This window comes from Dendrobates tinctorius, unplaced genomic scaffold (assembly GCF_039654945.1).
Source record: "Dendrobates tinctorius isolate UK_male_01 unplaced genomic scaffold, ASM3965494v1 ptg000158l, whole genome shotgun sequence".
NCBI lineage: Eukaryota > Metazoa > Chordata > Amphibia > Anura > Dendrobatidae > Dendrobates > Dendrobates tinctorius.
The window spans coordinates 30,928,635-30,954,116 of record NW_027361825.1 but is presented as its reverse complement, the minus strand read 5'-3'; the positions used below and the strand labels follow the sequence as shown (position 1 = coordinate 30,954,116).

General features: G+C 41.2%; 1 protein-coding gene across 1 annotated transcript in view; it reads right to left on the bottom strand.

The window, feature by feature from the left end:
- LOC141051639 (cytochrome P450 2C42-like) overlaps positions 1 to 25,482 on the bottom strand; it is a 187,021-nt gene that overhangs the window by 50,811 nt on the left and 110,728 nt on the right. Inside the window, exons 2-3 of the mRNA XM_073548657.1 lie at positions 11,605 to 11,765; positions 2,230 to 2,406 (exon numbers count right to left, since the gene is read on the bottom strand). Of these exons, the coding sequence (XP_073404758.1) occupies positions 2,230 to 2,406; positions 11,605 to 11,765 (338 nt within the window). The remainder of the gene's footprint in view (positions 1 to 2,229; positions 2,407 to 11,604; positions 11,766 to 25,482) is intronic.

Sequence of the window (25,482 nt, the reverse complement as noted above, 5' to 3'; positions counted from 1 at the left end):
TGACAAAAGTATCGGAACTAAGTATCGGAATTCCGATACCGCTAATATCGGCCGATACCCGATACTTGCGGTATCGGAATGCTCAACACTAGTGGTGAGAACTTTGAACCCCCAAGGGCTTCACAGAAGTTTATAACATACAGCAGTACAATTAAAAAATCATATTTTTCCACAAAAATGATCTTTTCACCCAAAATTTTTATTTTCCCAAGGGTAACAGGACTGTAAAAGTTATTGTTCAATTTGTCCTGAGTACGTTGATACCCCATATGTGGGGGTAAACCACTATTTGGGCGCATGGCAGAGCTCGGAAAGGAAGCAGCGCCATTTGACTTTTTTGGCTGGAATTGAGATCGGACGCCATGTCGCATTTGGAAACCCCCTGATTTGCCTAAACAGTGGAACCCCCTCTACAAATGGCACCATTTTGGAAACGAGACCCCCCCAAGGAACTTATCTAGATGTGTGGTGAGAACTTTGAACCTCCAAGGGCTTCACAGAAGTTTATAACGCCCGGGCGTGAAAATAAAAAAAAATCTATTTTCTCACAAACATGATCTTTTAGTCCCAATTTTTTTATTTTGTCAAGTGTAACAGGAGAAATTGGACCCCAAAAGTAGTTGTCCAATTTGCCCTGAGTACACTGATATCCCATATGTGGGAGAAAACTACTGTATGGGCACATGTCGGGGCTTGGAAGGGAAATACTGACGTTTTGGAATGCACTTTGATGGAATTGTCTGCAAGTGTCATGTTGCCTTTGGAGAGCCCCTGATGTGCCTAAACTGTGGAAACCCCCCACAAGTGACCCCATTTTGGAAACTAGAGCTCCCAAGGAACTTATCTAGATGTGTGGTGAGCATTTTGAACCCCCAAGTGCTTCACACAAGTTTATAACGCCCGGGCATGAAAATAAAAAAAATCTTATTTTTTCCACAAACATGATCTTTTAGTCCCCAATTTTTTTATTTTCCCTAGGGTAGCACAAGAAATTGGACCCCAAAAATTGTTGTGCTATTTGTCCTGAGTAGGCTGATACCCCATATGTGGGGGTCAACCACTGTTTGGGCGCATGGCAGAGCTTGGAAGGAAAGGAGCACAGTTTGACTATTCAACACAGATTTGACTGGAATTGAGATCAGACGCGATGTTGCGTTTGGAGAGCCCTGATGTGCCTAAATAGTGGAAACCTCCCAATTCTAACTCCAAACCTATCCCCAAAACACCCCTAACCCTAATCTCAGCCCTGACCCTAGCCCTAACCCTAATGGGAAAATGGAAATAAATACATTTTTTTAATTTTGTTATTTTTCCCTAACTAAGGGGGTAATAAAGGTGGGGTTTGATTTACTATTTTTAGCGGGTTTTTATGTTTGGCAGCTGTCACACGCTAAAAGACGCTTTTTATTTTAAAAATAGTTTTTGCATCACCACATTTTCAGAGCTATAATTTTTCCATATTTTGACCCACAGAGTCTTAGGGGGGTGCTCGGGGGGTCTTAGGGAAGCACGCAGGGAGCCCCCTCCCTGCCCGATTCTTGCCTAATCCCCAGTACACTGCGATCATGTTTGATCGCAGTGTGCCAGGGGTCAATGTGCCGGGGGCGGTCCGTGACTGCCCCTGACACATAGTGCCGGGTGTCAGCTGTGATAATTGTTGACACCCGGCCGCGATCAGCGTCGCTCCCCCCCGAGGGCGCCGCTGATCGCTTAGATGTACTATCCCGTCCCCGGTCATACGGGCCTGGGTACCGTGGACGGGATAGTACGTCTGATGTCAGAAAGGGGTTATAGAGCTGTAATTCCTAAACCTTTACTCCAATTAGGGTATGAACATCATGCAGTCTGCACTGTAAGTCTGTATTGATTATATTATTGTATCTTGAATATATTTTGTTAAACAGCTAAAATAAATTTACTTCTGGTAGTCCCATAGACATTAAGTTGAACAAATCTGTGCAATGTCCACCAATCTTTTTCAACAGAGAATGCATATCAAAGCTCAAATCTCGGGGCCAGTGGAAACATCATCACTTATTATCACAAATACCGCCATATGTAAGTTGGATTTTTTGAGTGAATCCAGCAAGATAATGAGTATAAGGATAGGCCACTGATCTATGAAGTTTGACCACCACCCCTCACCCATCCCACTCCACTGCAAGACAGACTGCTTCTAATCTTACATGCTTAACCCTCTCCTAACCCTAACTCAGATAAGTCAGATACCTGCTTCTGTTTTGTGAGGAAGCAATCAATGAAATCTCTGGGTGAGTTTGGATCAAATGTCTCTTCATTCATTTTTATTCGTTCTGTGATGAAATCGGTCACTCTTGCCAAGCTTTTGTTTATTCTCTGGTGTGGTCCTGGTATATAGCTCATGAGGGTTGGCAGCATGTCTAGGAACTGGGTAAAGAAACACAAATTATTAATTTTCAATGTTCCAACATATATTGGTACTTAGAATATTGGTGGCAACCTTAACCAAAAGATAGGTATTGAAGGAATCCTATGGATTCTTGAACTTTCTTCAATGTAAGTTCACATCCTGACAAAATGTGTTCATGTGTAGCTAAGCAACCTTTCCTTGCAACCAGAAAAAATGTAAAACCTGTCCATTTATAATGACCATGGACAAGATAAAGATCCCCAATTCACATCAGGACTACAAGATCCCAGGTACTTTCAGCTGACACAGGTTATTTTCATCTTTAGCTTTGTAATGTTGCAGGTGATTTCTTGATATTCTGGTGGCTCTTGTAATTTGGTTTCCAATTGTTCTTGGATTGTAGCTCTGATTCAAAAATGTCTTTCTGAGGCAACCAAGGTGTGTGTCTCTATCCATGGGGTTGGAACATATACGATTGTATCTGATGGCTTGGCTGTAGACAATAGAGTTTTTCATGTGTTTTGGATGGAAACTGTCTCATTTAAGGTATGTTGGACGGTCGATTGGCTTCTGATACAGGGATGTCTCTATTTCATTTTTCTTTAGCTTAATTATGATGTCTAAAAAGTACATTTCAGTGCTGGAGTAGTTGAGTGTTAAGCTTATGGTGGAATAAAATTGATTAAACTGTTTGTGGAAAGTCTTTAGCTGTTGCTCAGACTCCATCCAGGTCATTAGAATATCATCAATGTAGTGGTAGTAGGACAGAGGCCTGATGGGACATGAGGACAAAAAGTCGTTTTCAAGCTTGACCGTCCAACATACCCTAAATGAGACAGTTTCCTTCCAAAACACATAAAAAACTCTATTGTCTACAGTCAAGCCATTCAATACAATCGTATATGTTCCAACCCCATGGATAGAGACAAACACCTTGGTTGCCTCAGAAAGACCTTTTGAATCAGGGCTACCATCCAAGAACAATTTGAAACCAAACTACAAGAGCCACCAGAATATCAAGGAATCAACTGCTACATTACAAAGCTAAAGATGAAAATAACCGGGTGCCTCTAGTGGTCACCTACAATCCAACCCTGGAGGTGCTAAGGGGAGCTGCATAGAAATTACATCCTTTACTACAAAAAAATGCAGATTACAATCCATATTTCCAGACCCCCCACTACTGTGTTTTAGGCAGCCAACAAATTTAAGATGCATCATTGTCAGAAGCTCCCTGTCCTGCACAAGAGCTACAGGAACCTTTCCTTGCAACCAGAAAAAATGAAAATCTGTCCATTTATAATGACCATTGACAAGATAAAGATCCCCAACTCACATCAAGACTACAAAATCCCAGGTATTTTCAGCTGCATCACATCCAATGTGGTGTACATAATCATTTGTACTAAATGTCCAAGTGGGGGGTCTGTATGTGGGGGAGACCGGGCAAAAACTGTGAACAAGGATGGATTCTCATCGCCACACAATAAGAGAAAAAAGAATGGATCTACCTGTGGCCAAACATTTTTGTATCCCATGTCACAGCACCATGGACATGAGATTACTTGTATTAAATGGCAACTTCAAAACTCAGAGAGACGAGAGTCTGGGAGTATAAATTTATGATGACCTTTGACACACTCTGCGCAGGAATGAATGTGTCGCATGGATTTATGTCTTTTTACATCAATTAAGTTATTTGCTCTTCAGACCTTCTGGAGGCACCACACAACACAGAACCAGACACCAATCAGAGGAAAATATAACTTTCACACTCCTTATCTATGAGGTGTTCCAATATTTATGTTTATCCCTCTCCCATAATGACAATTCTTCTTCCTGTCACTTGTCTTATCCATTGCGTTATTTCTTTGCTGTTTTGTGGAGCTGGTTGAGTTGACAGATGTCAATCACCTGAAGAGGATGAGTGGAGGTCAGGTGTTACAGACTGGGAAGATTTAAGTGAGCAAGCTTCTCTCAGTTGTTGCTGGTGATTTGGTTTTCTTCCTGTGCATTTTGAAGTCTGCTTGCCCCCTGCTTGGTCCTGCATCGTTCAGATGTTATTTGTTTGCTGGAATCTTTTTGCAATTGATCCAGTTTTGCCTCTCTCGGCTTTCTACTTTGCTGTGTGGGTTCAGCATTGTTCCCTACTGGGACCAGTGCTGGACCCCGCTCCATATGTCACAGCTTATGTCAGCCTGTTCAATATTGCTAATCCCCTGTTATATCAGTATCTTTGCTTTGCTTCCAGTTCACATCAGAAGGCTGATCTAGTGGGGGAGAGGTGTGTGGCCTCAGTATTTTTGCATATCAGACGTGTTAGATTTTTTAGGGTTTTTGCATGATTGCAGTCAGTATCTTTCCTGTCCTGTTCTATCTAGACAGTTTGGGCCCCATCATTGCTTACTCTATTTTCTGCCTGTGTTTGTGCCTCATCTTGTCTCACCGGCAATATATGTTTGGGGGCTATTTCTTTGGGGTTCTACTCTGGGGCAGTTTAGCTTTCCCCTTTCTTGCTTTAGCACTAGAACTACCGGAGGGGTCATTTTGACCCTTTTGCCATTTCTTTTTCCTATAATTTCTAAAATTTTAACAAATGAGTTCTGACTTTTTGTGTCTTTTATTTATTCATGGTAGTGTATATTTTAGGACACAAAAATGAATTGTAACTTTCAGGGGCCCGGATTTTACATTTCATACCTATAAGTACTGAAGGGGTCAATTTGACCCCATACATAAATGTAGTAGTAGGCAAGTCACCTAATATTACAGAGTACAGAAAATCACAGTGCTTCTCCCTAGTTGTAGAGTGTAATTGTATCTTTGCATATCAGGGATGATTCAGCATTTTGTTTTGTCTGAACATGTTTGATCCATGTCTCTTGTAGTGATTTCTGTCTGCACTACAGTAGCAAACATTACAGTTGAAGCTACAACTCTGCATGTTTGTACAGTGTCATTTTATTACTTCTGCGATCTTACAAGTCCCTTTTTGCGACGTATATTTGAAGCATGAGTAAGCAGAGGGGTCTGACAAGTGATGAAATTTTGAAATGTCTTCAGAATTTATCTGAAAATGAGTCAGAAGAAGTGGCCCATTATCTGCAATGTCTGAACCACAAACAAAAGGACAAGAAATCTGCAAGCGTCGAAAATGTGGCATTGGAAGATGCAACGAAAACAAAACAACTAAAACTTGCGCAAGCTGTAACAAACCAGTTTGTGGAAAATGCACTGGGAAAGTGGAAGAAAGTACTGTTTGTGTTAACTGTTGGACACCGCATGCTATGACCATGGAAAAGGAAAATGCGTGCTGTACTTGATCTTAACACTGTTCCTACTAAGTTAAAATAAATGTTCTTTAATTTGTTGGCAACAAAAAAAGTTATTTTTACTCCAGAGTCAGTAGTTTTGAATGGGGATCAAAATGACCCCTAATGGTAGTTATAGGTATTATGAAACATGCGGTAGTTCTAGTGTTAGGCTTAGTTAACTCTTTGGCTGTTCCGAGGTGTCTAGAGAATCGTAGGTATGTCCCACGCCTAATTCTAGTTGTGTTGTTAGGTTTAGGGGTCTGCAATCAGCTAAGTTACCAGCCTTTCTGGTTTTATAGCTGCCTAGCTTATTCCCTGGCTATCCTCCTCGGTGACCCAATCATAGCAGTCGACCCTTTAACAAGCCTTGTTACATGACTTAGGATAAAAGCCAAAACCAGAATCTCAATTTGCAGACACTGTGTTTCGGGGTACTGCCCCTCATCAGTGCAAAGTGTGAGATCTGGTTTGGCTGTTTAAGAGGCGTCTAACTGATATATATATATATAGGAGGAGGAGGAGGAGCGCCGAGAGATGGCTGCTCTGGCATGAGGCTCCTGAGTTTTTTAGTTTTTTACCCCGTTTAATTGTTAATTCTCCCTTTGGTTCACTCACCATTGCGTAGCTACAAGATTCGGCAGAGCTGGGAGTAGTGTGGAGACTGCGATCAGCTGGGACCGGTGTCTTTCTGTCTTCGTGGAGCTCCGTGCCTGGATTCAGCTGGGAGAGAGTGAAGCTGCTGGCTGCCTGCCAACTTTCCTACAACTTGTACCCATTTCCAGCAAGCAGATGATCCCAGGATAGGAAACCTGGTGGAGTGTGCGGTGCTGGAGTTGTTCTGGAGATCTTGTGGTCCACGTGGAGCAGTAGGGCTACAGAATTCGGCAGAGCTGGGAGTAGTGTGGAGACTGCGACCAGCTGGGACCGGTGTCTTTCTGTCCTCGTGGAGCTCCATGCCTGGTTTCAGCTGGGAGAGAGTGAAGCTGCTGGCTGCCTGCCAACTTTCCTACAACTTGTACCCATTTCCAGCATGCAGATGATCCCGGGATAGCAAAGCTGGTGGAGTGTGCGGTGCTGGAGATGTTCTGGAGATCTTGTGGTCCAGGTGGAGCTGAAGGGGTGAGCTGGGCAGGTTTGGACTGACTGTTGGCGTGTCCCCTGATGTCCCTGTCTTGTTGCACCCATGCCCTCCCCCCAGCAGTGCTGGGAGCACCCTTTATGGAAAATTGTACATTTAACTCTGCTAAGCTGTGACTGTTCAGTCTTTATAGCTACAAGCTGAGTGTAATCATGGCCACTGCACTCTGTAAACCTACTCTTATGATTTCAAGGGACGATTTATTATTCTGGAATCATTCGCAATTTCTCATGGACTCCCCTTCTTGGAGCATGATTGCTAATTCAACAATTGAGTACATAAAATCCATTACTTCTGTGAAACCTGTGGAGGTGTACTGCAAGAGAGGGAGAGGAGGCGTTCTGGCACGTCTTCGGAGGAGAGAGTTCAGAACAGCTCTTCCTTCACTCCACTTGGCTAATGTCCGTTCCTTATCTAACAAAATGGAGGATCTGAGCTTACTATGTAACATGAGATCTGATATGGCCAATTCAGCTGCTCTTTGTTTTACTGAGACCTGGTTGAATGAGACCATCCCTGATTGTAGTCTGGATCTACCTGGTTTTGTTATCTACAGAGCTGACCGTGATTGTGTAGCTTCAGGTAAACAAAGGGGGGTGGGGTATGTCTCTACATCAACACTAGCTGGTGCTGTGATGTTAACCTACTGGGAAAAGGTTGCTCTCCAGATCTAGAGTACCTTGCACACAATTGTAGACCATTTTACTCTCCAAGAGAGTTTTCATCTATGGTTCTGGTTGCAGTATATATTCCCCCTCAAGCATCTGTTAAAGCTGCTATTGGTGAATTAGCTTGCAAAATATCAGAATGGGAGAAAGGATCTCCAGAAGCATTTGTGATCGTAATGGGGGACTTTAGCAAAGGAAAACTCAGCCTGGATCTCCCCAAATTTACTCAACATATAAACTGCTTCATGAGAGAGAACAATACGCTTGATCACTGCTATACAGTCATAAAAGAGGCCTACAGGGCAGTGAGGAGAGCAGCAGTGGGCTTTTCAGATCATTGTCTAATTCATTTAATTCCAGCATACAGGCAAAGGTTGAAAACATCCAAACCTACAGTTTATACAAAGAAGACATGGTCTGAGGAGGCAAAATTGCAAGTACAAGCATGCTTTGAATGCACGGACTGGGAGGTATTCCAGGAAACATGCTCGGGTCTGGATGAATGGGTTGATGCAGTGTCATCATATATCCATTTTTGTGAAGACACGTTTATTCCATCCAAATCTGTCCACTTTCGGGGAAACAACAAGCCGTGATTTACAAATAAAGTCAGGTTGATCCTAAGAGAAAAGAGGAGGCTTATAAAGCAGGCGATATTACTGAATTCAAGAAACTTAGGAACTCGCTATCTAAAGAGATCAAGTTAGCCAAACACGAGTATGCAAAGATTCTGGAGGAAAGGTTCTCATCAAAAGATACTAGATCTGCATGGAGAGGATTAAGAGAGGTCACCAATTATAAAAGCCACCCCACTATAGTGAACCCCAGCAGAAGTCTGGCAGCAGAGTTAAATGAATTCTACTGCAGATTTGAGGCAAGCTCTACACACAGTGGCTATTCATCTCTAAGCTCCTCAGTCTGTTCATATAAAGATCATTCATTGTGCAACACCCAAGTAGTGATCTCCGAGGCAGAGGTGATACGCATCCTGAAGGGACTTAAGGTCAAAAAGGCACCTGGCCCTGATGGTGTATCTCCAATGTGTCTGAAAGTATGTGCTACCCAGCTTGCCCCTATACTGACAAATATATACAATGTGTCACTGAAAGAGTGCGTTGTACCTCAGTGTTGGAAAAATTCCACAATTATCCCTGTCCCCAAGAAAGTGGGATCCTCTGAGTTGAACGACTATAGACCAGTAGCACTCACATCTGTAGCTATGAAAGTCTTCAAAAGAATTATGATGTCCCACCTGATAAAATTCACGCAGAAGCTATGGGACCCGCTTCAGTTTGCCTATAAGGAGAATCGTTCGGCAAACGACACTGTCAATCTGGCACTGAAGTACATTTTGGATCATACAGATGAACTGCACTCATATGTCCGGATTCTTTTCATGGACTTTAGCTCAGCGTTCAATACCATTGATCCGAATTTACTTCATAAGAAAATGGTAGCTCTTGGAGTCCCTCTCAACTTATGCTTGTGGATTTATAACTTCCTGACAGCCAGGATACCGAGTGTAAAAGTTGGACCATTCACTTCAGACACCTTGGTCACAAACATCGGGGCACCTCAGGGGTGTGTTTTGTCCCCGTTACTGTTTTCTCTCTATACGAATGATTACATCTCTTCAGCAGACTCAGTAAAAATCTTGAAATTTGCCGATGATATGACACTGATTGGTCTCATCAGGGGAAATGCTGAAGACTTGTATCGGAGTGAGGTGGAAAGAATATGTGACTGGTGTAAAGCCAATAATCTTGTACTCAACATTAAACTGGTTGTGGATTTTAGGAAAGATCAACATGAGATACTTCCAATCTACATCCATGACGAAGTGGTTCTTAGGGTCACAGAGACCAAATTCCTTGGTGTTATCATCTCTCATGATCTTAAATGGGGGAAAAACGTGGATGCTGTTATAAGAAAAGCACAACAGAGGATGTTCTTCCTGCGTCAGCTGAAAAGATATGGTTTGTCTAAGAATCTGCTGATCTTATTCTTTAATGCTGTCATCAGATCTGTGATTTGTTCCTCTCTGATAATCTGGTATGGGGGAGCCACTGCGCATGACAAACTCCGCTTACAAAGGACTTTCAGAACAGCAGAGAGAATTATAGGTTCCCCCCTGCCTAAAATCCAGGATCTTTATGATAAGAGTATTCGATCCCACGCATTGAAAATTTCATCAGATGCCTCTCACCCGGGTCACTCCTCATTCCAACTACTCCCTTCAGGACGTCGCTTCAGAGTCCCCAAATGCAGCACCAACCGCCATATGAACAGCTTCTATCCACTCTCTGTTCAACAATTAAATCGTCATGTGTAGACTATATACTGTATCTGTCTTGTTAGATGTTACTTGTTGTATCTGTTGTTATATATTATGTTGCCTCTTTGCCACAAAGAATTCCTTGTATATATGTAATATGTACTTGGCGATAATAAATTTGATTGATTGATTGATTGATATCCAAGAAGTACAACATCTTCAGATGTTGTATTAGTCTAGCCTGATGAAGAGACCCAAGTAGTCTCGAAAGCTTGCAATGTGTTACCAACTTTTCAGTTAGACATTAAAGGTATCAACCACTGAAGACTCTCAATTCTAAATATTGTTTTAAAAGGTAATTTCAAATCTCAGAAAGACAGAAGCATCTGGGAGTATAAACTCATGATGACCTTTGACACACACAGTGCCGGAATGAATATGTTGCATGTATTTTTTCTTGTTACATCAATTAAGGAATTTGCCCCTTAGAGCTTATGGGGACATCACAACACAGACCCAGACTATAAAACATTCACAATTCTTATCTATGAACTGTTTCAATATTTATGGCCATAACTGTTTATCACTCTCCCATAATGATAAATTTCTGCTTCATGTCACTTGTCTTATCTATTGCATTCTTTCTGTTTGTGCTGTGTTGTGCATAAATATGAGGATTCTTCAGATGTTGCATTAGTCTTTGCCTGATGAAGAGATATGAGTAGTCTCGAAAGTTTGCAATTTATTACCATCTTTTCAGTTAAATACAATAATACTGAAACAGATACCATCGTTACATGTCAGTATCACTGTTGTGGCCTACTAACTTAGCAAAGCCCAACGGATAAAGAACACTCCATAAACTAGTTCGCACAGCAGAAAAACAAGGAGTAATAATTCTTTTTTCAAAAACTGCAAAATGCATTCAGGACAATATAAATACACATAAAAAAGCATGTATATTTCATATAAAGACAAGGATTATAGAAACAGTTAGCCATTAAAAGGTATCAACCACTGAGAACTCTCAATTCTAAATATTTTTCATTTGTAACTAATACACTTTTGAAAAAAAACAGAGCTCTACAGACCTAGAAAGACAAGTCGGGCATATAGTGTAGACTGTTAGGCTAAGGACATCAGTAATACAGTTTTTAATTCTATCTCCGACAATATAAGTTTTTCTATTTGTCAGAGACGATGAAATTAATTTTACTTAACAGAGTGAATACCTTACAATGGGGAGGGTGAAGCAAAAAAAAATCCAACATATTTGTCCATTTTCAAAAACTCTTTAGCCAAAATAAAGCCCCCTAGATGCATGATTTTTTTTTTCAATTCTGCAGCCTGAAGGATGATGATCCTAGGTCTTACCTGTCACCATTACTTACAATTACTATACTGTCTAGAACTATCATGTTAGACAGTTCTCTCTACAGAATAGGTGATAACTTCTAGATTTTTAGGGTTCAAATCATTGAGATCCCCACCGATCAGAATAGGGCACTTTTGACCTTAGTTGGAATGGAAATGCTCAATTGCCTTTACATTCATTCTCTATGGGACAGCTGAAGTACAGTGCTTTGGTTTTCCTTCCAGTCTCATAGAAAATGAATTGAGTGGCAGTCAAGCATGCAATCTGCTGCTTCATTCAAATCTTTTTCTGCTGATCCCTGGAGGTCTCATTGAGCTATTCATTAATGATCTAGAACTTATCACCTATCCTGTGGATAAGTGATAACTTTTGCTACCAAAATATAACTTTATTTTCATAATTGGCAGATGTCTAATTTAAAATGTAGAACAGTACCAGTACTTACCTGTCCAAAAATCCCGCTCATATCCAGAAATACATCAGAAAACATGCCCAGAAGCTTCTGGAAACTATCGTCACTGTATTCAAAGCGGTTCCCAAACACAATGGAGCATATTACATTTGCTATGGCCTGAACTAGAAGATTGGTTGGGTCAAGGTATTGTTCTGTATAAAACATAACAAAATCAGAAATCATCAATAAACCTTCAGTGCTTTTCCAAGGACAAAAAAGAAGGGAGAAATAAAGGATAAAATTTGGGAGGATAAAGGAAGAATTAAATGAATAAAGACGAAAGTGAAGGAGCGAAGGAAAAGGAAAAAGGAAGGGAGGGGACGAGAGGGGAGAGGGAAGGAAGAAAAGCAACATACAAATACAGTTAAAGTCAGATGCACATGTACAAAGTGGACTTAGGAGATGAGCCTGCACTATACTCAGTATCTGCCTGTAGCAGCAGCAGCCAAAGCTAAGATCCAATATGTAGCAGAAAACTACTGTTTGTGCGCACAGCAGGGGTCAAAAGAGAAGGAGCGCCATTTGACCTTTTGTATGCAAAATTTACTGGAATCATTAGCAGATGTGTGTAGTGGAAGCCCCCACATGGCCACATTCTGGAAACTAGACCCCTCAAGGAATGTATTTACATGTGTGGTGAAGAGCGTGAACCCCCAAGTGCTTCACAGAAGTTTATAATGTAGAGTCGTAACAATAAAAAGGTCACATTTTTCCCACAAAAATGTTCTTTTAGCCCCAATTTTTTTATTTTAACAAGTTTAACAAGGGAAAAGGGGTAAAACGCTAATTGTCAATTTCTCTGGAGTACACAGATACCCCATAAGTGGGGGAAAACTACCGTGTGGGTGCACAAAAGGGCTCTGAAAGGAAGGAGTGACATTTTGGAACTCAGACTTTGGTGGAATGGTCTGTGACCCCCACAAGTGACCACATTTTGTAAAATATACACCTCAGGAATTTATGTAGATGTGTACTGAGCACGTAGCACACAGAGGTACTGCACAAAATTTTACACCATTGATTTGTGAAAATGAAAAAAATGTATTTTTCAGACAAAAATTTTGCTTTAGGCCCTAATTTAATCATTTACACAAGGATAGCAGGAGACCATAGACCCACAAATGTGTTGTGTATTTTCTCCTGAGTACAGCAATACCCTATATATCATTGAAAACTACTTTTGAGGCACAGTGCAAAGCTCAGACGGGAAGAAGCACCATATTGAAGTTCAGCTTTTGCTGGACTGGTTTTAGGGTGCCATGTCACATTAGCAGAGCCCCTGAGGTCCCAGAAATCCCCTATAAGTTACCGCATTTTAAAAACTACATCCCCAAATGAATTTACGTAGGAGTGCAGTGATGATATTGACACGACATGTGCCTCATAGAATTTTATACCGTTGGGTGGTGAAGAAAGAATAATTACATTTTTACCACTAAAATGTTGTTTTAGCCCAAAATTTTTAATTTTTCTAAGGGCTAGTAGGAAAAAAGGGACCACTCTGTTGTAAAATTTCTTCCTAAGTATGCCAGTATGTAATTGGGAAAAACTTTTCAGGCACAGTGCAAAGCTCTGAAAGGAGCGAGCGCCATATGGTGCAGATTTTACTGTTATAGTTTTACTGTTATAGTTTGCTGGTGGCTTGACCCACTGGGAGAGCCCTTGAGGTAGCAGAACCCCCATAACTGACCCCATTTTAAAAAGTACACCTCTCAATGAATTCATCTAGGGGTGTAGTTGTAAGACAGTGACCTGGACGGTTATGTGCTTATCCCTTAATTAAAAAAACAGTTATAACCTGTGAATGTGTAAAAGCATTTCATATTCCATACTACCTTATAGCCACCAAGGTGCACGGTTGGTGTATTTCTTTAACCCCTTTGCAACATGCGCCATTCTAGTACAGCGGATGACGCTTCTCTCCCTTTGATGTGGGCTCCGGCGGTGAGCCCACATCTTTCCCTGCACATGTCAGCTGATTTGAACAGCTGACATGTGCCAGGAACAGCGGCAGGTGGAATTGTGATCCACTCGCAGTTAGTAACCCATTAAGGGCCACTGTCAAACTCTGACAGTGGCATTTAACGTGCATTTCTGGCCATCGGAACAGACATCTGCCCATCAGTGACCACTGTCACGTGATTGCGGGTCACCGATGGGTTGGCATGACAACCAGAGGTTTCCTGTAGACCTCTATGGTTGTCACTGCTGGATTGCTATCAGCACCACCCAGTGGTCAACACTCATAGCATGTAGGCAAACCTGCCACATACAGGTGATCTGATCATCTCCTGTATGTAGCAGAGTTGGGTTATTGCAGCTTCTAGTTTCCCATGAAGACTATTAAAGCATGTCAAAAGTAAAAAAAAATGTTTTTAAAAATGTTAAAAAAAATATATAAAAGTATAAATTATCCCTCTTTCGCCCAATTCAAAATAAAACAATTAAAAAAAAAATCAAACATACACATATTTGGTATCGCCGCATTCAGAATCCCCTGATCTATCAATAAAAAAAGCATTAACCTGATCACGTAGTGAGAAAAAAAAAAGTAAAAATGCCAGCATTACGTTTTTTTGGTCGCCACGACATTATATTAAAATGCAATAATGGATGATCAGAAGATCGTATCTGCACCAAAATGGTATCAATAAAAACAACAGTTCAGTTCTCAAAAGATAAGCCCTAACCTGACCCAAGATCACAAAAAATGGAGACGCTACAGGTCACAGAAAATGGCTCAATTTTTTTTTTTTTTTAACAAACTTTGGATTTTTTTCAGCACTTAAATAAAAAATAACTTACACATGTTTGGTGTCTATGAACTTGTAATTACCTAGAGAATCATAATTGCAGGTCAGTTTTAGCATTTGGTGAACATGGAAAAAAAAAGTTGTGGAATTGCACTTTTTTTGCAATGTCACCGCACTGGAATTTTTTTTTTCCATTTTTGAGTACATGATGTGGTAGAACCAATAGTTTCTTTCAAAAGTACAACTTGTCTGCAAAAACCAAGCCCTCACATGACCATATTGACAGAAAAAAAAGTTATAGAACTGGGAAGCAGGGGAGCGAAAAACAGAAACACAAAAACTAAAAAGGGCTTCTTTTTTTTGTGTATGACTCAATGTGGTCTAATAAATATATTAGTTACAGGGAAAGGATAAGATTAGTACATAGGACATAGCAATAAAAATAAGATAATGAAATAGATTTAGATTTGATAGGGATAGGAAAGTGCAATGGAAGGCATAATACTAGCAGGAAATAGATACAGTTGTGGCCAAAAGTATTGACACCCCTGCAATTCTGTCAGATAATACTCAGTTTCTTACTGAAAATGATTGCAATCACAAATTCTTTGGTATTATTATCTTCATTTAATTTGTCTTAAATGAAAAAACACAAAAGAGAATGCAGCAAAAAGCAAAACATTGATCATTTCTCACAAAACTCGAAAAATGAGCCAGAAAAAGTACTGGCACCCTCAGCCTAATACTTGTTTGCACAACCTTTAGCCAAAATAACTGCGACCAACTGCTTCCGGTAACCATCAATGAGTTTCTTACAATGCTCTGCTGGAATTTTAGACCATTCTTCTTTGGCAAACTGCTCCAGGTCCCTGATATTTGAAGGGTGCCTTCTCCAAACTGCCATTTTTAGATCTCTCCACAGGTGTTCTATGGGATTCAGGTCTGGACTCATTGCTGGCCACCTTGGAAGTCTCCAGTGCTTTCTCTCAAACCATTTTCTAGTGCTTTTTGAAGTGTGTTTTGGGTCGTTGTCCTGCTGAAAGACCCATGACCTCTGAATGAGACCCAGCTTTCTCACACTGGGCCCTACATTATGCTGCAAAATTTGTTGGTAGTCTTAAGAATTCATAATGCCATGCACACGGTCAAGCAGTCCAGTGCCAGAGGCAGCAAAGCCACCCCAAAATATCAGGGATCCTCCGCCATGTTTTACTGTAGGGACAGTGTTTTTTTCTTTGAATGCCTCTTTTTATCTCCTGTAAACTCTATGTTGATGCCTTTGCCCAAAAAGCTCTACTTTTGTCTCATCTGACCAGAGAACATTCTTCCAAAACGTTTTAGGCTTTTTCAGATAAGTTTTGGCAAACTCCAGCCTGACTTTTTTATGTCTTGGGGTAAGAAGTGGGGTCTTCCTGAGTCTCCTACCATACAGTCCCTTTTCATTCAGATGCCGACAGATAGTACGGGTTGACATTGTTGTACCCTCGGACTGCAGGGCAGCTTGAACTTGTTTGGATGTTAATCGAGGTTCTTTATCCAACATCCGCACAATCTTGCATTGAAATCTCTTGTCAATTTTTCTTTTCCGTCCACATCTAGGGAGGTTAGCCACAGTGCCATGGGCTTTAACCCCTTAAGCCTCAAGGGTGGTTTGCACGTTAATGACCAGGCCAATTTTTACAATTCTGACCACTGTCCCTTTATGAGGTAATAACTCTGAAACGCTTCCATGGATCCCGGTGATTCTGACATTGTTTTCTCGTGACATATTGTACTTCATGTTAGTGGTAAAATTTCATTCAAATAACTTGCGTTTTTTTGTGAAAAAAACGGAAATTTGGCGAAAATTTTGAAAATTTCACAATTTTCCAACTTTGAATTTTTATGCCCTTAAATCACAGAGATATAGCACACAAAAAACTGAATACGTAACATTTCCCACATGTTTACTTTACATCAGCACAATTTTGAAACCAAAATTTTTTTTTGTTAGGAAGTTATAAGGGTTAAAAGTTGACCAGCGATTTCTCATTTTTGCAACACCATTTTATTTTTACGGACCACATCACATTTGAAGCCACTTTGAGGGGTCTATATGATAGAAAATACCCAAAAGTGACACCATTCTAAAAACTGCTCAAAGGTGCTCAAAACCACATTCAAGAAGTTTATTAACCCTTTAGGTGCATCACAGGAATTTTTTGAATATTTAAAAAAAAATGAACATTTAACTTTTTTTCACTAAAAAAATAATTCAGGTTCAATTTTTTTAATTTACCAAGGGTAACAGGAGAAATTGGACTGCAAAAGTTATTGTGCAATTTGTCCTGAGTACGCCGATACCTGATATGTGGGGGGGAACCACTGTTTCGGCGCATGGCAGACCTCAGCAGGGAAAGAGCGCCATTTGACTTTTTCAATGCAAAATTGGCTGGAATTCAGATCAGACGCCATGTCGTGTTTGGAGAGCCCCTGATGTACCTAAACAGTGGAAACCCCCCAAGTGACCCCATTTTGGAAACTAGACCCCCCAAGGAACTTATCTAGATATGTGGTGGGAACTTTGAACCCACAAGGGCTTCACAGAAGTTTATAACGTACAGCGGTACAATTAAAAAATCATATTTTTTCCACAAAAATGATCTTTTCACCCCCAATTTTTATTTTTCCAAGGGTAATAGGTCCCTAAAAGTTATTGTGCAATTTGTCCTGAGTACACTGATACCCCATATGTGGGTGTAAATGACTATTTGGGCGCATGGCAGAGATCGGAAGGGAAGCAGCGCCATTTGACGTTTTTGGCTGGAATTGAGATCGGACACCATGTCGCGTTTGGAAAGCCCCTGATGTACCAAAACAGTAGAAACCCCCCTTAAATGACACCATTTTGGAAACTAGACCCCCCAAGGAACTTATCTACATGTGTGGTGAGCACTTTGAACCCCCCAGTGCTTCACAGAAGTTTATAACGCCCGTGCGTGAAAATACAAAAATCGTATTTTTTCCACAAACATGATCTTTTAGTCACCAATTTTTTCATTTTCCCAAGGGTACAAGGAGAAATTGGACCCCAAAAGTTGTTGTCCAATTTGTCCTGAGTACGCTGATACCTCATATGTGGGAGAAAACTAATGTATGGGCACACGTCGGGGCTCGGAAGGGAAGTAGTGACGTTTTGGAATGCAGACTTTGATGGATTGGTCTGCGGGTGTCATGTTGCCTTTGGAGAGCCCCTAATGTACCTAAACAGTGGAAACCCCACACAAATGACCCCATTTTGGAAACTAGACCCCCTAAGGAACTTATCTAGATGTGTGGTGAGAAGTTTGAACCCCCAAGGGCTTCACAGAAGTATATAATGCCCAAGCATGAAAATAAAAAAATCTTATTTTTTCCACAAACATGATCAATTAGTCTCCAATTTTTTTATTTTCCAAAGGGTAACAGGAGAAATTGGACCCAAAAAGTTGTTGTCCAATTTGTCCTGAGTACGCTGATACCTCATATGTGGGAAAAAACTAATGTATGGGCACACGTCGGGGCTCGGAAGGGAAGTAGTGACGTTTTGGAATGCAGACTTTGATGGATTGGTGTGCGTTTGGAGAGCCCCTGATGTACCTAAACTATTGAAACTCCCCACAAGTGACCCCATTTTGGAAACTAGACCCCCCACGGAACTTATCTAGATGTGTGGTGAGCACTTTGAACCCCCAAGTGCTTCACAGAAGTTTATAACGCCTGGGCGTGAAAATAAAAAAATCATTTTTTTCCACAAAAATGATATTTTTGCCCCCAATTTTTTATTTTCCTAAGGGTAACAGGAGAAATTGGACCCCAAAAGTTGTTTTGCAATTTGTCCTGAGTATGCTGATACCCTATATGTGGGGTAAAACACTGTTTGGGTGCATGGCAGAGCTTGGAAGGGAAGGAGCACCATTTGACTTTTTCAACGCAGAATTGGCTGGAATTGAGATCAGACACCATGTTGCATTTGGAGAGCAGCTGATGTGCCCAAACAGTGGAAACCCCCCAATTATAACTCCAACCCTAACCCCAACACACCCCTAACCCTAATCTGAGCCCTAACCCTAGCCCTAACCCTAGCACTAACCCTAACCCTAGCCCTAACCCTAGCCCTAACCCTAACCATAACCCTAATGGGAAAATGGAAATAAATACTTTTTTTTAATTTTATTATTTTTCCCTAACTAAGGGGGTGATGACGGGGGGTTTGATTTACTATTTATGGCGGTTTTTATTTTTGGCGGCTGTCGCAGGCTAAAAGACGCTTTTTATTGTAAAAATAGTTTTTGCATCACCACATATTGAGAGCTATAATTTTTCCGTATTTTGACCCACCGAGTCATGTGAGGTCTTATTCTTTGCGGGACGAGTTGACGTTTTTATCGGTACCATTTTTGGGCACGTGACATTTTTTGATCGCTTTTTATTCCGATTTTTGGGACGCAGAATGAACAAAAACCAGCGTTTCATGAATTTCTTTTGGGGGGGTGCGTTTACATCGTTCCGCGTGCGGTAAAATTGATAAAGCGCTTTTATTCTTCGCGTCGGTATGGTTACAGCGATACCTCATTTAGGTCGTTTTTTATGTTTTGTCGGTTTTTTGCAATGAAAACAATTTTATATAAAAAATAATTATTTTTGCATCGCTTTATTCTGCGAGCTATAACTTTTTTATTTTTTTGCAGATGATGCTGTATGGTGGCTTGATTTTTGTGGGACAAGATGGCGTTTTCAGCGGTACCATGGATATTTATATGCGTCTTTTTGATCGCGCGTTATTGCACTTTTTGTTCGGTGGTATGATAATAAATCATTATTTTTTGCTTCGCTTTTTATTTTTATTTTTTAAGGGGTTTGCTAAAGGGGTTAGCTAATGGGACAGTTTTATAGGGCGGGTCGTTACGGACGCGGCGATACCTAATATGTGTACTTTTATTGTTTTTTGGCTTTTTTATTTTCAAAAAATGAATTTATTGGGGAATATTTTTTTTTGTTTTTACTAATTTATTTAGCGATTTTTTTAAAATTATTTTTACACTTTTTTTAATTTTTTTTTACTTTATTACATAGTCCCAGGTTGGACATCACTGTCCTGTGACAGATCGCTGATCTGTCACATCACAGATCACTGTGACAGATCAGCAATCTGTCACAGGCAGTTCTGCAGACTTCCTCATGCCTGCGGTTTGCAGGCAGTGAGGAAGTCAGCTCCCTACAGGCACCCGAAGGCCCCCGTCGCCATCTTGGATCCGGGGGCCTGTAGGGAAAGAGTCCCCCGCAGCAGCGCTGCACATTGCGCTGCCGTGGGGGGCTCAGGGAAGCACGGAGGGAGCCCCCTCCCTGCCGATGCTTCACTTTAACTCCCGGTACACCATGATCGTGTTTGATCGCAGTGTACAAGGGGTTAACGTGTCGGGGGCGGTCCGTGACCGCCCCTGACACATTGTGCTGGGTGTCAGCTGTGATAATCAGCTGACACCCGGCCGCGATCAGCGGCGCTCACCACGTGGGCGCCGCTGATCGCATTAGACGTACTATCCCGTCCTTGGGAATTAAGTCCCAGGGCACATGGACGGGATAGTACGTCTAATGGCAGAAAGGGGTTAAACTTCTTGATGACACTGCGCACGGTAGACACAGGAACATTCAGGTCTCTGGAGATGGACTTGTAGCCTTGAGATTGCTCATGCTTCCTCACAATTTGGTTTCTCAAGTCCTCAGACAGTTCTTTGGTCTTCTTTCTTTTCTCCATGCTCAATGTGGTACACACAAGGACACAGGACAGAGGTTGAGTCAACTTTAATCCATGTCAACTAGCTGCAAGTGTGATTTAGTTATTGCCAACACCTGTTAGGTGCCACAGGTAAGTTACAGGTGCTGTTAATTACACAAATTAGAGAAGCATCACATGATTTTTCGAACAGTGCCAATACTTTTGTCCACCCTCTTTTTTTATGTTTGGTGTGGAATTATACCCAATTTGGCTTTAGGACAATTCTTTTTGTGTTTTTTCATTTAAGACAAATTAAATGAAGATAATAATAACAAAGAATTTATGTTTGCAATCATTTTCAGGAAGAAACTGAGTATTATCTGACAGAATTGCAGGGGTGTCAATACTTTTGGCCACAACTGTAAGTATAGCATAGGAACAGTTAAAGTATTCAGGAACTGCCCCGAGTTTGGGAGGGACAAAGATATATATGGTAAACACTTCCTGGATTTAGAGAGTAAGGGTGAGTGCACATGGTGCAGATTCTGCTGCGGAATTTTCCGCGCGGATTTTGCTACATCTGCAGGTAAATCCGCTGGTCAAAAGACCTGCGGTTTATCTGCGGATTAGCCTGCGGTTTGACACCACTACAATTGAGAAGGTGTGAAACCGCTGTGGATTCCACACAAAGAAGTGGCATGCTGCGGTTTTGTAACCACAGCAAATCCGTGTGGAAAAAACCGCACTGGGTGCACTGCGGTTTTTTTTTCCCATTCAACATAAAAGTACTGTACACCACTGCAAAAACTGCTGCAGATCCGGCAGCGTGTGCACACACCCTTAGGCCTCTTTCATACATCAGTATTTTTGATCAGTATTTCATCAGTATTTGTATGCCAAAACCAGGAATGTCTCCAAAATAAAGAACAGGAGTCAGTCTTTCAATTATATTTTTTTCTCAGTAAGTTCCATTCCTGGCTTTGGCATACAAACACTGATGCAAAATACTGACCAAACACTGACGTGTGAATGAGCCTTTAGAGATAGAGATGAGATAAGAGATTAAATAGAAAGAATGACATATTGGAGCCCAAGGACAGAGGGCCAAAAAGCACAGGAAAGTACAATCTTTTGGGCAGCATGCGCAAGTCTTCCACTAACTTCAGCGCAGATAAAATGAATAATCCAGCTCACCTGCCTTGGCTTAGTGGTGCATGGAAGTACGAATTCCATGTAGTCTCATGTCCAAAAGTCCAACCAAAAAAATTCCAATTCAGCTCCCAAATTTTAGAAAAATTAATTGGACAGAAAAGCAGAGAGTAACGGACAAGCCGCACCAATACCGAGGCAACGCGTTTCTAACTGAAGTAGTTATTTTTCATTTTCAAACAAACTTTATTAAAATTTTTCAGACATAACAGTAATGTTTTTACAGCATTATAATAATAGTAGAGTTGAATTTTCAAATTAACAGTAATGATTCGACATTGATATGATAAGTAGAGATTACGCTGCTTGCCATGAGAACATCATGCACTTATATACCTCCACCTCCTAATTGCAAGCCAACACACATATGGTGCATAATGACAATTAAGACACATTTTTTTACAAGACATAATGAGAAGAAAAAAAACAAGAAACAAAAAAGCAAAAATACAGTAAAAAACACAATGAATGAATTGTTACAAGAAATGAAATATTTAAAAACATACATAAAGAATACAAAAAACTACTATATGACAGATCCAATGTGAATAGCACACTAAAACTGGAACATAATTTCTTTGCGGGCATTAAGCCCATTAGGGACACATGTTTTCTGTCGGAATATCCCAAATGCCTCTCTGGTCATCAGGCATCTTTTTAAATCACTCCCTCTCGCTGATGTTATAACCTTTTTCAATTCCCATAACTCGCAATGATGAGACATTCCTCTGGTGCTGGGAAATAAAATGTCTGGGGGCAAAAGAAACTGTTCGATTTGAGCTGCTGAGAGAAATAATATCAGTCAAATGTTCAGAGAATCTCACTTTTAATTTGTGCGTAGCACAACCAACATAACTCAAAGCGCATTCCGTACATGACATCAAATAGACAACATTTTTTGTGTTGCAATTGATGAAATTCTTGTTTTTAAACTGTTGTGCATGTTCACTATCTTGGAACATATGCGTTTTTTCAGAATGCATACAGGTTCTACACCTAGCTTCACCACAGCGGTAAAAACCGCAGTGATGCAACCGTGTGCGGCGTTTTCCATTATTAGAACCAAAAAAACTAGGAGAAACAATGTTCCCCAATGTCATCGACCTCTTTGCTACAATTTGACAACCATCAGAGAGAATTTTGCATAACATGTCATCTTCATAAAGAATACCCATATTCCTACCGATTAGATGTTTAATAGCACCAAATTGAGGACTATAATTGACAGAACAGACTAGTTTTTTATGATTATTGGATATGATTATTGACCATTGTGGATACCCTCTTTTAATTAGTCTCTTACAACATGCATTCATTTCCTGTGTTAAAGACTCACCCTCATTACAATTTCTAGCAATTCGGTTGAATTCACCCACTGGAATTGCTTTCACAGTGTGGCTCGGATGACTACTAGTAGCGTGCAATATATTATTGCCAGATAGCGGTTTGCAATGAGTGGAGGTAACAATTGTAGAGTTGAGCGAAACGGGTTGGTCAAATTCAAAAATCGCTGACTTTCACCAAAGTCGGGTTTCGTGAAATGAAACCCGACCATAGTGTGAGGTCGGGCATGAGGTCGCCGACCCGCAAACCAAAGTCGCGTTTCAAATGAAGCTTCCAGTGCCTTTTTTCAGCCAATGAATGAGGACGCACACTGTGGGCAACGCGATGACATGGGCAGCGGCCACCACCATCTTAGAGAAGGGCAATTAAGTGATTGGCTGTCTTTGTGTGGCGTCACAGGGGCTATAAAAGGCCGTGACCGCCGACCGCCATCTTACTTCTGCCGATATTACAATAGGGAGAGGTTGCTGCTGCTGATTCTGAATAGGGAGAGCGTTAGGCAGGGAAGAAGAAAAAAAATTGCTTCTGCTGATAGCGCTTTTCACTGTACAGTTAGTGTGTAGTGAAAGGGGAGGATTTTTGTTGTGTGCAGCAGCGCTGGTGGTGATTAGGCTGCCTTTTAAGGCTACCTGATAGCTGCATTGCTGTGTGCACACTGCTGTTCAAACTGCTTTTTTCAAAGCACTCCAACTTTTATTATTTTGTTCTGGAGAGTTACCGAGCGTTCATTTTTTCACACACTGTATAGCGGTGTATGCTCCTCACACTACCGTGTACCGGCTGGGATCACGGACAAATACAAGCTAGCTGTGTGTGATTCTGGAAAAACCAACCGAGGAGATTTTCCATTTTTCTAGACCTACATCGTATAGAGCTGTCGGCTTTTCAAACAGTTTCTTATATCTGCTGTTTGCTCACGGTCCAAACTATACAGAGACAGCGTGTGTCACTCCATATAAACATAGCCTGAGATTTACAATTTTCCATACAGACACCGTATAGCAGTGTACGCTCCTCACATACTACCGTGTACCGGCTGGTATCACGGACAAATACAAGTTATCTGTGTGTTTTTCTGGAAAAAAAACGGAGGAGATTTTCCATTTTTCCAGACCTACACTGTATAGAGCTGTCAGCTTTTCAAACAGTTTAGTATATCTGCTGTTTGATCACGGTCCAAACTAAACAGAGATAGTGTGTGTCACTCCATATAAACATAGCCTGAGAGTTACAATATTCCATACAGACACCATATAGCGGTGTACGCTCCTCACACACTACCATGTACCGGCTGGTATCACGGACAAATACAAGCTATCTGTGTGTTTTTCTGGAAAAAATAAACGAGGAGATTTTCCATTTTTCCAGACCTACACCATATAGAGCTGTCGGCTTTTCAAACAGTGAAGCAGTGTGTTTTTCTGGAAAAACAAACTGAGGAGATTTTCCATTTTTCCAGACCTACATCGTATTGAGCTGTCTGATTCTCAAACAGTATTGTATATCTGCTGTTTGCATTACAGTCACATCTATACAGAGTCAGTGTGTGTGTGAGACACTCTGTCAATACATATACGGAGATTGTTAGTTACACAAAAAACGTATCCAGCTGTACACTTCTGATACAGTACCGTATATCTGCTTGTTGTATTACGGTCAAATACATACTGGGAGCGCGTCTGTGACTAACAAAAAATATACGTAGATTTAATTTTTTTAATACACCTTACACAGATGGATGCTCCTCATACAGTACCATCTCTCTGCTGGTATTTTGGGTACATTTTCCCAAACATGAGGAAGTGTGGTGGAAGAGGCCGTGGACGTGGGCAGGGGGGGCGCGGCTGGTTCTGGCAAAAGAACAATAGCAGCTAAGACAGGAGGTGTTGAGCCTGCATCATCGTCTGGCCCAAGAAGGCCTGCAAGGTTCCCTTTTCTTGGAGTAGGACAACCGCTTTTAAAGCCGGAGCATCAGGAACAGGTTTTGGCGTACATTGCCGAAACAGCCACCAGCTCTATTGCCTCCTCTTCTGAACATTCCAAATTTGCAAGCACGGAGTCTTCAGTGCAGGGTTCTGGTCAGGAAAAACACCTTTCCTTTGTGTCCTTCACCCCCACCAAAAGTGAAGGATGAGGCAGCCGATACTTCAGATTACTCTATGGAGCTCTTTTCACATACCATGCCTGGGTTATCCAGTCAAATCCTGAATTCCCCAGTACAAGATGAATCTGACACGGAGTGCACTGATGCACAGCCACTGCTAGATGATTCTGCTGGTACATTGAACCAGAGCATTACATTGCCCTTGCAGTCTAATGATCCAGAATCTGACACAGATGAAACTCAGGTGCCCCTTCCCGCATACTATACCACCTTACACGGTGACACAGAGGAAGGTAAAGAGGAAGATGCAGATGACTTTGAAGAGGAGGTGATGGATGACCCAGTTCTTGACCCGGATTGGCATCCATTGGGGGAGGAGGGTGGCGCTGGCAATAGTTCAGACAAGGAGAAAGATCCGCAGCAGGCATTGACATCGCAGCAGCAGTTATCTGGCAGGCCCGTAGCTGTCCAAAAACGTGGACCAAAAAATAAAAGAGTTGCAGGACAGCTTGGCCAGACGGTCAAGTTAGCACAGCGTGCAAGGCCAGAAAATGTCTACCATAGTAGTAAGAGTGCAGTGTGGCACTTCTTTGTCCAAAATGTTATAATAATTGTAATAAAGTCCTTTCTTTTCCGTGCATGGGTGTATGTGTATGTATATATATATATATATACCTATGCGTGTATGTATATATGAGTGTGTATGTATATGTATGTATATG